Genomic DNA, 13,767 nt, shown 5'->3' with positions numbered 1-13,767 from the left:
AACTGTTTATCAAATGGCACAACCTTTGTCAATTCCACATCACTTGTCCCCAAATTTTGCACCATTTACTATGATTCTACAATTCCATCTAAAAGTTCAAGTTATTTGTACCAGGACACGTAATGAGAAACAGGAATTCTACACAAATAACAAAATGTATTTGTTTTTTCCAGATGATACCATTAATTTCTCTAACATCTTTTATTAATATCTCAAATTTTCAGCATCCAAACCTTTCCTGGTACATCACAAAACCTCAAACAAGTCTGGAGACAAGATTTTTTTAGTTCATAATGATGTGAAATACAACATTCCAAAAGAGCAGTTTAATATCAATTACATTACGAACATTAACTATTAAAAAAGTAATAAAAATGTGCACCTTTTGTTCTTGCAGCTGTGCCTTAACAACTTTGTAGTCGGCAGATGGTGGTTTTTGATTTGCAACCATTTCCTCGGTATCTGTTAACCACTTAGATAGACCATCAAGAGCTTCCTGGAATTTCCCTGACTGCAGTAAACCGACATCCAGTTTACGGTCACGCTCATTCAACTGAAAATTTCAAGCACATTTTATTTGAAGCATTATGTAAAAAAGAGACTGAAAGTTTTGTCACTAGGTGGTACATTTATCTTTATGACATACTCTCTCTTTCAGATCATTCCATTTGTCATTCATCTTTTCCAAATCCTTCTCCAAGTTGACAGTACTGACACCACCAGAAGCCGACTGTATCAGTCCCTGACCCAGGCGATTGCATTCATCTATTCTGGAAGCTAATGGTTCCACTTCCTTGTCTCTGAATATTCTGAACTCTTCTTGTTGAGCTCGAATGGTATCAACTTCTGAACCAACGGGCTTCAGATGGTGAAGCTCGTCACTTACCTAGAAAGAGGCAACAGTACTGGTTTATTAAATTGGATATAACAATGTAAATTTGCAAACAAAACTAAAGAAGAATTTCCTAGTTTCAATAAAGTTTTAACTCTTATGTGAGTGTATTTTTGTAGCAACAGAGTGAAATAATTTCTTTTTGTATCATACTGGAATTGTAGTCAACTAACTATACTTTTTTTTTACAATTTTACTTTTATGATCTAGAAATAAAAACTACGGTGATACCTCCCTGCGGCCCTTTTGTGAGCTGTTAAAGTATGGTGGCAAGTGGATTTCCCACTCACCTCTTGTGAGCTATTACTCACGAAAAAAATAAAAAAGGCTATTTTTTTTCCTTTTAGTTTACTTACCACTATCTGAAAACAATCCCAAAAGCTTTGTTGACCACACCATAAATGAATAAACAGATGCAAGTAACAATCATATACCCATAAAAACAGAGCACCACGTTCCGACTTCACACGAGACAACAGTAGAGATCTCATGACGAACAGAAACTGATGGTTGCAACAGTTTTTATACGCCTGGTACAGTAGTGGGAACATCCAGAAGTTGTAAGACAAATTTTGAAAACCTTTGTAAAATCACCAAGTTGGTGGTAATTAGTATGTTTCCCAAAACCCACAAATAACCCAAACCTCAGAGAGATTATTTTGGTTGTGAGCATATTTCCAAAGGGTCTTTAAACCAATATTATTTGGTATGATGTATACTTCTCATGGTCCTGAAAGTTATATTTTGCAACAAACAAACAACAGATGGTTCAATTGATCACCACTAGATGCCACGAGCATACTGACACGGTAAGACATATACGAAGTAAAGAAATACATTTACTAGTAAGTATATTTCCCAGGGCTCACAAAAGCTTTAAGAAACATTTTAACGTATTTAACAGGCACTTCACACACTCCGCCCGGCACATGCCTCACCCCAGCCCAGTCTAGCTGCTGTGCTGCATAGTTTAGTCAGCTTGTACAGTGTCACTGTACAGGTGCATGTGTAAATTCTATCAATTTACAAACCAACCACCTGTAATAAACACTCTCTCTCTCTCTCTCTCTCTCTCTCTCTCTCTCTCTCTCTCTCACACACACACACGCACACACGCGCGCGCACCCCTCTCCAATCTCTATTATTCAAACCTGAGGCAGGTTGGTTTGTGGTTTGCAGTAATACCATTCACCTCCTACGAGACCGGCTGTTTTTGTTTCGATTTGCCTCCACAGATACCTCGTTTCCTGTACTCTTCTCTGCACCACTTCATTCATAACTGTCTCTCTCCAGATGATTTTCATCATCCTTGTAAACCACCCAATCTCTAGTGGTTCTAACTACCATCTCTCTTGATGCCCAACTGTCCAAGTTTCACACCCATGTAAGATTACATTCCAAACAAATGTTTTTGTGGTTCATTTCCTTATTTCCAGACTAATATTCTTCTTGGTGAGTACATTCTTTTACTCAAATTAAATGCAATTTCGGTCTGCTGTATTCTGCTCACAATTTCTTTCAGCCTTCTAGCATCCCTTATGACCCTGCTTCCCACGTAAGTACATTCCTCCATAACTTCTAGCTCTTCCCTTCCAATTCTTATTCTTCAAGGTTCTTATTCTTCTTCAGTACTGCACATCATCACTTTAGTCTTTTGTTTGTGTATTCTCATACTGTATTGATCCTCAAAAATTCTTTTCACTGTGCTGAGGGCCTTCTCTATATATTTTTGTCTCTGTGCTCTCAACAATATCATCAGTGTCGTACAGCATGACTATCTCCTGCCCATTAATTTTGTCCCCACTTCAGTAATTTTGCAGACTATAGTTCCCAGATGCAAGCATTGAATATAAGAAAAGAAAGAGTATACACTTCTCTCATAGCTTTTCTAATTTTTTGCTCCTTGTTTCTGATGAAATGCCTAATCACAGCCACTTCCTTGTTATAGGCACTTAGTATCACCCCATTTTTTTTTTTTTTTTTATTATTTTAGACTTGCTTCCTTTAGCATTCTGAACATCTCTTCCCGGATAACATTTTCAAATATATTTTCTACGTCTACGAAGGAATAGAAGTTGGTTTATTTCTCTGTATTTGCTTTTCGATAGAAAGTCTCAGTGCCAGAATCACCTCCCTTGTTCCTAATCCTCTCCCGTATCCAAAATAATCTTCATTCAGCATATCCTCCAACTTCTCTTCAATCTTCCATAGAGTTATATTTATGAGATTTCTTGGTGCATGTGATATTAGGATTAAGTTCGGTACGGTTCACACTTTACAGCTGCCTCCTTCTTCGGAATAGAGATCACGAAGTATTTCTTTGAAGTCAGTTGATATTTCTCGTGTGTTACAGACAGACCTAATCAGTATCATTTCCACACAGTTACCAACATTCTTCATTAGTTCTGCTGGAATGTCATCAGTACCCATTGCTTTGTTCTCCCAAAGATCTTTAAGAGCTTTCTCAAATCCTTATTGCAAAATGTGGTCTCCTTTGTCATCTTCATTTGGTTTCTCTTCCTTTCCTGGTACATCCTCCACTAAAGATGTTCTGTCATACAGTTCCACTATGTATTCTTTCCCTCTCTTAACCATGTCTGCATCAAATAACATGTGTTAAAAAATTTATCTGGTTTCCTATGGACTATCAGTTCTTCCAGTTCACATACTTTCTTCTGCATCTCTGCACACGTCCTAAAGAAATTCATCAGTTACATTTTCATGGTATTCTGTTTTCGATAACCTAACATCTGCTGCAACCGATTTCCTCTTGATCTCGGGTTTCATTCTGCCAACCCTGTTTTCTGTTGCTTTATATATACCAGATTTTATTTGCTCCCAGTCTTCTTTTACTCTGCAATTTGTAAATTTTTATCTAGATAGTCTGTTTCTTGCGTATAATGCCTTGCAAGTTCTTTAGTTTTCAGGTTTTGTACTTCCCAATTCCATTTTTTGTGTCTTTTTCTTCGGACATTTGAATGTGAATGAACTTTTCATTAGGACCAGGTTGTGGTCACTGTCTATGTCTGCATCTGAATGATTTAAAATGGTTACCCACATTTAACACTACATTGACAGAAGAGGTACTGGCATATTGAAGTAACCGTCCACTCACTCAACTGAAGTGATTCTGAGACCCTGTTGGAAATCCAGTTTGGGTTGATTATTCAGAGACTAAAAACTACTACTACTGTAAATGAGTCCCTTGTCTATAATCAATGTACTACATCGCACAATAGGAACAGGAGTAGGAACAAGAAACCTAACACAAGTAAAATGAAGAGAGTTGTTCTAAACTCTGACTCCAGAGAAACATAGGATATAGAAAATGATTTAAAAGCAATAACCCATCTTTATCATCCAGGTATTTCAAAATTCCGTTTTGCTATTCTTGTTCCTCTTCCCCAATGAACAAGAATGAAATTAATAAATCATACAAATAAAATTGAGATCTGATGGTATGATTACTGATAACAAAGGTCTTTTTGTAACTAAAAAATGTGAGCTTGGCTTGGAAGAAATAAAGTGAAAATGAGAACAAAGAATAAACTAAAACAAGATAAAAAAGGTAATAAATTTAATGTGAAAATTGGGGATAATAATTTAAAATTTAAATTTCTTATCAATGCTGGTCTGTGTGACTGTAAATATCATTTATTTGTCTTTTTCTAAGGAGTCCTTCAGTGGTGAATGACTGATTTTAAACTACTCAACGAAGTTGGATTCTTTAAAAACTCTAAATGTGTCTTTGCATGTAAGTATGATGCTTTTCTTGTAGTGACGTGGGGACCTTCCTTCAAACTATTGGCAATAAGCAATCGCTATGGACATTAAGTGAACAATCTGCAACTCTTTGAGACCTTCATCACTAAATTACAACCAATTATATACTTTTATCACCACTTGTCTTTTTCCTTCTGAACTCTCATACAACATTTCACAAATATTACACACTTAACTAATATATTGCTGGAAAACTCAAACAGTTCTGGGAAATTACACTTATTCAATTGCATTATCGATACCTTCTTTCTTTCTTCTACTTTGTCAAAAGAAATCTCTTCAAATACAAAAATCATGAAATGCTTACTGTCTTTCACACTTACATGTCGAATATCCTCTGTAATACCAGAATGTGCCTGGTAGAATGTTTCAAGCCTGTCAAGGGTTGTTGCTAAGTCTTCTTCACGTGCACGACCTCTCTCCTCGAGCCGAGCCAATTGCCTACGTAACAGATCAGCTTGTTCCCGAGTGGCTGCAGTGTCTGGTGCAAATCCAGAATCTACAAGGCGTTCACCAGCAGACACTGTATCCCCCACATTGTCCGACACACGTGACAGCTGTTAAAAATTCATTTCTTTTAATTATGATTATGAATAAACAAAAATACTAAGGCAGAAATGAATAATGTGGTATAAGTCTTCTGACTCTTGAAATGTATGAAAAAATGACACTAATTTATATTAAATTCTAGTGTGATGTACAAAATCATTTTTATATGATTGTTAATTAAGTAATAATGTCATAGTTTGTACCAGAAAGAGTTGTATGATAATATGTCCATAGACTGAAAGACGTAAACTTAATTCAGCATTAGATGCAGATCAACATGATACATACTGAAAACTAATTTTAAAACCCACAGTAAAAGCAGAGGTATTTGCTTTAGAAAGAACAATTGTGTGGCATTTAATACCTTTCTGATGAATTTGGCAATTTCATCTTGCTGTGTATGAACTGTTTTCAGATCTCGGCCAGGTGGCTTCATATTCTCTAGTTCTTGTTCAAGGTTCGACAAGTCGTGGCTCAAACCTTTCACTTGGTCCTAGATTAACACAAAGCCCATGAGGAATTTTAGTAAAAAGCAATATCAGAATATCTCAGCCCTCACGTTGCTGAAATACTCACAGTAAACTGAGTGACCGCAGTTGCAGCTGACTGAAGTTCACTGCAACGATCATCAAGTTTAGCTTGCAGATCATCAAGACGATCCCCAATGCCATCCACTTCATCTTGCAGATGAGATGCATCAACTCCCAACTCTCCTGCTTCATGACACAAATCACCTGCTTGTTGTCGCACAGCAGACAGAGGTTTGCGTAATGCAGTTGTCTCCTCACGTAAGGTCTGAAAGAGATAAACAAAGGAAATCATAAAAATAATACCTCCAATCACTGATGGCACTTCCGAGAAACATGACAGTGTAGACAGGCAACTTCACTTCAACACCACTAAAGTAATCATCAGAGTCCTAACCTTTATTCTATCAAGCAGTTTTGGATCCTTTGCTGCACCACCAAGTGCATCATGAGATGCCAGCCGATCTTCACAGCGTTGCAGCGAATGTGTCAGGTCTCTTAGATTCTCAGAGAAATCTGTTAGTCGGCGAGACGTATCTTCGAGGGATTGTGTGCGTTCAAGTAACTCTGTAAAGAGATAAGATGTTATTAAATGCTACCTTAATATGATTACGTAAGTCATATTTAGTAATTTAATTTTTCAGTTTTTCAAGTTCTGATCAGAAGAAGTCACATCAAAATTCACATTCTGTCAACTCTACCAACAATTTTATTTCAGCCCCTTTCTCTGGTTCCATTATGGCAAGAAACAGATTCAAGGCAATATTATCAAACCTGCACTTTAATGACATTGCAACTTACATTCCGAAAAGTCAGCCTCAGCATGACTCCACGTATAAAATCAGGCCAGTCCTGGATCATTTCTTATTAGAATCACAAAAATAATTTTACCCATCAGAAAACCTCACTATTGACGAAAGCATGTGTGGTTTTCATGGAAGAGTGGTATTTCAGGTTTACATAAAAAATAAACCTGACAAGTATGGAGGAAAAAAGTTTTATTGAGTGGGATTCCAAAACTGGTAATGTTCTTAGATTGGGGGTATATGCTGGGAAAGGAACACAAGACAACTCCGTAATTCCATTATTTGAGAGGTTGCTAGCAGATTACCTGGGAAAAGGCCACACTGTTTACTTGGAAAGACTTTATAGTTCACCAGCAGTATTCGATTTTCTGTGGCAACATAAAACTAAAGCAGTAGGTACAAGCATGACTAACCAGAAAGAACTACCAAATGAAATTGTTTCCAAAAACTGAAAATGTATGAGTCTGTGTCAATGAGGAGGAATCATCTGCTTTATTTGAAGTGAAAGACACTAGAGATGTACTATACCTGTCCACTGTGTACAAAATAAGCAGCTTGGACATGTCTGGTCATACAAAGGAAGTATCAAAGTAAAATCAAAACCAGATGCCATTCTTGACCCTAATATTTACAAAACAGAGGTTGTAGGAGTGATCAAATGATTTCTTACTATGCATTTAGGAGGAAACATTAAGTGGTGTTCTTCCACACGCTTATAATGGCTGCAACAAATGCATTTTGTCTTATACTGAGAAACCAGGACTCTTGCTTAAAGAAAGAGCTGCCATTTTTCCACTTTTCTACGACAAATTGGTGAAGGACTAATTCACAAAGGTACCAATTTAGCACTAGACAACTAGTGAAACTCACAGCAACAGACTTCTAGGACAACACTTTGCAGAAAAAATTCCAGTCACTGAGAAGAAGTGTCCAACTAGGATGTGTAAAGTTTGTTCTAAGAAAATATATAATAGAAAGCAACTTCCACATGTGAAACATATATTAAAACAAAGGTTCCAAGACTTACCAAGCAGGAAGGCGCCGGTACACAGGCACAATAAAATAACACACAAACACACACACAAAATTACGAGCTTTCGCAACCGGCGGTTGCGTCGTCAGGAAAGAGGGAAGGAAAAGGAAAGATGAAAGGATGTGGGTTTTAGGGGGGAAAAAGGATACACACACACACACACACACACACACATCCATATATACACAGACACAAGCAGACATATTTAAAGGCAAAGAGTATGGGCAGAGATCTCTGCCCATAGTCTTTGCCTTTAAATATGTCTGCTTGTGTCTGTGTATGTATGGATAGATATGTGTGTGTGTGTGTGTGTGTGTGTGTGTGTGTGTGTGTGTGTGTGTGTGTGTGTGTGTGTGTGTGGGCGCGCGCGCGCCCGCGAGTATATACCTATCCTTTTTTCCCCCTAAGGTAAGTCTTTCCACTCCCGGGATTGGAATGACTCCTTACCCTTTCCCTTAAAACCCACATCCTTTCATCTTTCCTTTTCCTTCCCTCTTTCCTGCCGAAGCAGCTGCCGGTTACAAAAGCTCGAAATTCTGTGTGTGTGTGTGTGTGTGTGTGTGTGTGTGTGTGTGTGTGTGTGTTATTCATTGTGCCTATCTACCGGCACTTTCCCGCTTGGTACACACATCCATCTGCACATACACAGACACAAGCAGACATTTGTAAAGGTAAAGAGTTTGGGCAGAGATGTCAGTCTAGGCGGAAGTACAGAGGCCAAGATGTTGTTGAAAGACAGGTGAGGTATGAGCGGCGGCAACTTCAAATTAGCGGAGGTTGAGGCCTGGCGGAGAACGAGAAGTTGCCGCTGCTCATACCTCACCTGTCTTTCAACAACATCTTTGCCCAAACTCTTTGCCTTTACAAATGTCTGCTTGTGTCTGTGTATGTGCTTACACAAAACTAAAACACACATTTTTTGTGAAACCGAAATCATACATTTTATGTTTGTTCGTTATTCATTTTGTCATCAAGCAATATAATTAAAATAAATGTTTAAAATAAACTTTAAAGATGGTTTTTTCATAAGTTTTCTGTTTCAAGATACCTTAAATATAAACGTGCCAGTGGTAGTTCAAAAAACGCTAAAAATGGCTAGTCACTGGACCAAGATTGTATCTAAGCTGCTGGTCCTCAAAGTGTTAATATGTTGTCATGATTAATGACAATACGAAGTCCACTCACCATTATTCAGACGATCCCATCTCTTCTTCATCTGTGCTAGCTCCCCTTTAACAACATCTTTATCAATATCACATGCAGCTACAAAAGTGTCACCAAGGGTACGGTTATTTTCAAATTCTCCAGAACGTTTCCATACTTCATTACGGAAGGCGGAAAGATCTTTAAGTTGGCGTTCTATGTCTTTGCGCTTAAATGAGGCTGGTGCCAAAGCCTCCAGCTTGGTCTCTGCCTGTGACAACCAAGGGAGGAAAGCTTCCTGCGCTTTGTAATACTTGCGGCAATGTTCCTGGAAGGGAAATGAAGAGATGATTTACTTGTTTTAAAACAGAACTATAGATAAATTTCATTTTACAGATACTTGAAACTGAAAGAAACATATTTTTGCTGTCAATATTAGTTGTCATTCTTGCTTTATTACTCTTGATTAATTAATGTTACAGCAAAGAGGCAACACAAATCAATTACACGCAGTTCCTCTACAGCACATACCCCACTTCACCCACCTCCCTGCTCCTTCTTTCTCATCTGAATTTCAAGTCTACTACACAGAGTAAGTTCTCCCGTTCTCTCCACCTCCTCCTCCTCCCCTGCAAATGTGACTTCTGTTTTAGAGCATTCAACTTTCTGGTTGCTATTCTAAATCAGAAGTTCTGAACAGGTGATTCAGCTCTTGCCTTCATGTGTTAACTCTTCCCCATTAAGAATAACAAGAAGGAACCATTGGTACAAAGATATAACCCCTACCAATATGTGCTGGAACCTTTCACATTACTGCAGTATAATTTGTTTCTATGAAAAATAGAGAGCAGTGTAAAAAAAAAAAAAAAAAGGCTTGTTTCTTCTCATTCCTATCTCAAAGTGTTAAGAGATTCTTCGTTACTGCTTCCACCATTTATAGTAATCCTAATGGCCTTTAGTTTTAGTTTTTCCTGCAATGATCTAGTTCTGAGTGGCTGAAGAACTTTCTCATGGGCTAAAATGATGTCAAACTGACGTGATGCTCCTTCCTCTACAAAACATAATGGTGTTAAAGCTATTGAAATTTGCTGCAAAAGGTGTATGAAATTGATATAAATAGTTAGCATGTACTAATTTGCAATTAGTGATATTGTTTCTGCCAAGGCTATAATTTTATGAGAAAAATTCATTTACCACAAAAAAAAAAAAATGACTGGTTAACTGCAGCCCAATTGAGACCATTTATTAGAACAGTTTACTAAAAGCTACTTTATCTTTGTCCTCCTCATAGGTGGGTCCCTATAGTCCTTCCTTTGTAACTGTGCCTAAGCTATCCATCTCCCCCTTCTGAGAAAGGAATTTTTACAACCAAAAGCTTGTCACTTCTACCATTATATAAGTCTAATGGCAGTACTACACATTTTGTCTTTTGAAGGCAAGTCCAGGGCAGAAAGTCTCTCCTTAATTTATTAGTTTTCTAGACTAATTTTCCCTTTGTTACAAAGAAAAAAAGCACTACACTATAAAGGCTGGCAAAGCAAGAGTAATCAAGTGCAAAATGACATAGAGCTGACTAGAGTAAAAACCTGTAAAAATATTATCTTGCTCACTCACCATGCATGTCTGCAGTCTTGTATGTCTCTCCATAATATCCTTGCGCAGTCGGTCCCACTGAGACTGAATCTTATCAACATCTCTCTGCAAATTGCGGGAATCACTGCGCTGCATCTGTGAAGATCTTGCCAACATGTCCCGCCCCTTGTTTAACAGCATTATTACCTCATGTTCTTTGCTCATTACCTCCTTATAAACAGGCTGAAAATGTAAAACACAGCATCAGCACAAAAACATTATTGATATGTCTAAGAAGTGGCACATATTATAAAGAAGTATGTCGTCCATCACAACAATTTTATTCCTTCAACAATATACTGAATGATTAACACTTTTGGCCGGCCAGAGTGGACGTGCGGTTCTAGGCGCTACAGTCTGGAGCCAAGCGACCGCTACGGTCGCAGGTTCGAATACTGCCTCGGACATGGATGTGTGTGATGTCCTTAGGTTAGTTAGGTTTAATTAATTCCAAGTTCTAGGCGACTGATGACCTCAGAAGTTAAGTCGCATAGTGCTCAGAGCCATTTGAACCATTTTTTGATTAACACTTTTTACTAAAAGCTTGGAAGATAAAGAGGAAAACATGCAACAAGTTGAACCTTTAATTGGGTCCAAGGGGTGAACACAGATAGCATAGGATGTGCAGCCCTGTTCATGGAAGACAAGGGTTCCAGAGTCGAGATGCAGTGTGACACACAATTTTAACTTGTCACAAAAATGTTAGCCACTTCAATATTTACTTTTCTATGAATGAACTCATGATTAAAATGTAACTGATGTAAGTCTATTCTCACCTCGTGCTGATCAAGTTGTTGCTGTAATACCTCTCTATCAGCAGACACTAGCAACCTTTCAGACATAGCTCCAAGTTCATCAGACAGCCATCCCAAAGTGCGTGCGCATGATGCCTCAAACTGTCTACCATCTCTGAAATATATCAAACAAATTGAAATTATGCATATTGCAACATCAGCCAGAAAGTTATTAGTTTCTATCAAGCAAAACATATTCTTGCAAATCTGGAGCACAACTCCGAACTTCTTTCAAAACAATAAAAAGAATCAATAAAATGAGTCTGAACTGCGTCACAAATCTTTGTTGATGGTTCTATCTATGGAAAGACTTCTATAATATTACAACAGACAACACTATCACACAATAGTAATATAACACATTTGTTACAGTGTCATATCTACACTGACTCTGTTAGAGACAAAAGGATGGCTACATCATATATGACAAAGGCCTAAGGCTTTTTTAACACTACTACAAAGTTACGAATGTTCAAAAACTGCACACATGTATAAAAATCACGCAAATTTCTCTCTTAGTAGCCCCTGTGCCCTCTACCCATGAAGCTTTGGAGTATCTATACCAACAATGCCACTAACACAATGAAAACAAAGTAAAATATTATGAAGAACAGAAAGTTAAAACCATTCAGTTCTTGTTTATTACAGTGATTAGTTGATTCTCAAATTCATCACCAGTGCTAGAATACAGAACTACAAGTTTTCCAAGGTCTGCAGTAGAGTATATGAACAAAGACTTCATTACTTAAAAGACATCTAGCCACGATATCAATTAATTACCGTAGGTTGCCTTCAATTTCTGCTTTGCGGTGATCCATTTTCTTCTGCAATGTATTGTATTGACGACCAACAGCACCAAGTTTTCCCTGTATCTCTGCTCTAGAAGCAGGGTCACTAAGTACATCGCACAGCTGAGCCCCTGTTGATTCTGCATCTGCCAATAGAGGACGCTGGCCCTCAAGCTGACGTTCGAGATTCTATAAAATTTAAAAGTATGACAGAAGTATTTTAACACTCATTACTGGTTAACTTAAGAAATGATTATTAAAATTCTACTTTCTGTCTCTGTATCTTTCATTTCTACTGTCTGCAACTTAACTGTAAGTAACATTTACTTTTGAATACTGTAGTACAAAAATGTCAGTTATCTTTACATTCAAATGACAGAGCAATGATAAAATATCCAACATGAATCTGAATAAGAGCATGTTAAGTAGACAGATAAACACAGCTGTATGTGTGGTGCAACTACATAACCTTCTATTATATCAACATTCACACTGATGTACAATGTAATGGAACAAACTAATTCCATATTTACTTGTGGAAAAGCAGTAGCATTGAGTCAGTGACAAGCACACACATGATAAAAAGACAACTTGCTAGATTTTGGAACACATCCTCCTTTCTCTTTTGTGAATGTATATTGATGACCCATCACTTCTGCTATTCAGAGAGTGGTCTTTGACTTTTAAAGTATTTACATTCTGCCAGAACTTTCCTTAAAATTATAAATCTGTTTTTATATACTGACTGTGTGTTCAACATGTGGCAAACATTTTCTCCATATTTTATTTGTAAAAATCAACATGAAATTTTTCTGTAGTCACACCATTTTGCATCACGATTACAGTATGTGTTCAAGAGTGTAGCAATGCCACAAAAAGTGGAAACAATTCTCTATTAGTATGAGATCATACAGTTCAGTCGGCATACGATGATCCCACCAGCACTGTTGCCAGACTTCAGCTGCAAAGCAGGTGAAAACAGCAGTCATCTATAGACCTCTGGCAACACTGATGTATTGGTACAGAGATGTGTACAAAGTCACATTACACGCTTGGTTCAAGCAAGCACGTGAAGCTTGTGCTCGTCTCACTCCAACCGGTATCTTCTTACATCGACACTACTATATTTCTTATAAACTATGTACAAAACAGAAAATCATCTGAATATATTTACAAATATGAACAGTTACTGCTCAATGAGTGAAACAACAATACTGTAAAAATAACTGTGTACTGCTAGCAGTCTAGTAACGAAACATTACACGAACCTCAACTTTACGAAGTTGCTCCTCTGGATCCCGGTCAAGGGGTACCTCATCTAGCTGGTCTGAAAGAGCTTGCAATGCATCTCTCAAGCGCAGCAACCCAGCATCAAATTCACGGCTAGTATCAGCAGCAGCACCCAACGAGTCAGCACGTTCTTGAAGCCTCGCAAGGAGTTCCGCCCATCGTTGTTGCAGAGATGTCAGCTTCACTGATATGCGCTGAGCATCGGGCGCTGACATGTCCAACTTCGACAGCACGGCAGAGCCAACTTCCTCCAAATGAGATAATTGTGGCTGCTGAGTGCGGAATTCTTCCCGTAGAACCTGTGATAAACAGAAGCACAACATTAGCAATCACAGAGACAAACTGAGAGGAGTAAGAAATTAGTATTGCACTAGTTTTATGCCTGACAACGTTTAGTATCAGTAACCTTTACAGCTGATTACAGTTGTCAGTTGTTAGTTGGTTTCGAATGGCAAGTGTGATGGAGATGGTTTAAAATCACATATATTATCAAATCAATGTAAAGGTAAATGAAGGGTAAGAATCTTCAC

At 37.8% G+C, this 13,767-nt stretch overlaps 1 protein-coding gene across 50 annotated transcripts in view; it reads right to left on the bottom strand.

The window, feature by feature from the left end:
* LOC126279005 (microtubule-actin cross-linking factor 1) overlaps nucleotides 1-13,767 on the bottom strand; it is a 485,047-nt gene that overhangs the window by 140,565 nt on the left and 330,715 nt on the right. For all 50 annotated transcript variants that reach the window (XM_049979354.1, XM_049979337.1, XM_049979346.1 and 47 more), the window contains 11 exons: nucleotides 13,216-13,536; nucleotides 11,940-12,136; nucleotides 11,142-11,274; nucleotides 10,348-10,548; nucleotides 8,776-9,061; nucleotides 6,149-6,318; nucleotides 5,801-6,019; nucleotides 5,589-5,717; nucleotides 4,999-5,232; nucleotides 647-886; nucleotides 383-553 (listed from right to left, as the gene is read on the bottom strand). In XM_049979354.1, coding sequence (XP_049835311.1) covers nucleotides 383-553; nucleotides 647-886; nucleotides 4,999-5,232; nucleotides 5,589-5,717; nucleotides 5,801-6,019; nucleotides 6,149-6,318; nucleotides 8,776-9,061; nucleotides 10,348-10,548; nucleotides 11,142-11,274; nucleotides 11,940-12,136; nucleotides 13,216-13,536 — 2,301 coding nt within the window. The remainder of the gene's footprint in view (nucleotides 1-382; nucleotides 554-646; nucleotides 887-4,998; nucleotides 5,233-5,588; nucleotides 5,718-5,800; nucleotides 6,020-6,148; nucleotides 6,319-8,775; nucleotides 9,062-10,347; nucleotides 10,549-11,141; nucleotides 11,275-11,939; nucleotides 12,137-13,215; nucleotides 13,537-13,767) is intronic.

The sequence above is a fragment of the Schistocerca gregaria genome, chromosome 6, assembly GCF_023897955.1.
Source record: "Schistocerca gregaria isolate iqSchGreg1 chromosome 6, iqSchGreg1.2, whole genome shotgun sequence".
NCBI classification, from domain to species: domain Eukaryota; kingdom Metazoa; phylum Arthropoda; class Insecta; order Orthoptera; family Acrididae; genus Schistocerca; species Schistocerca gregaria.
The sequence above is the reverse complement of the archived record's forward strand: the minus strand, read 5'-3'. Positions and strand labels throughout refer to the sequence as shown.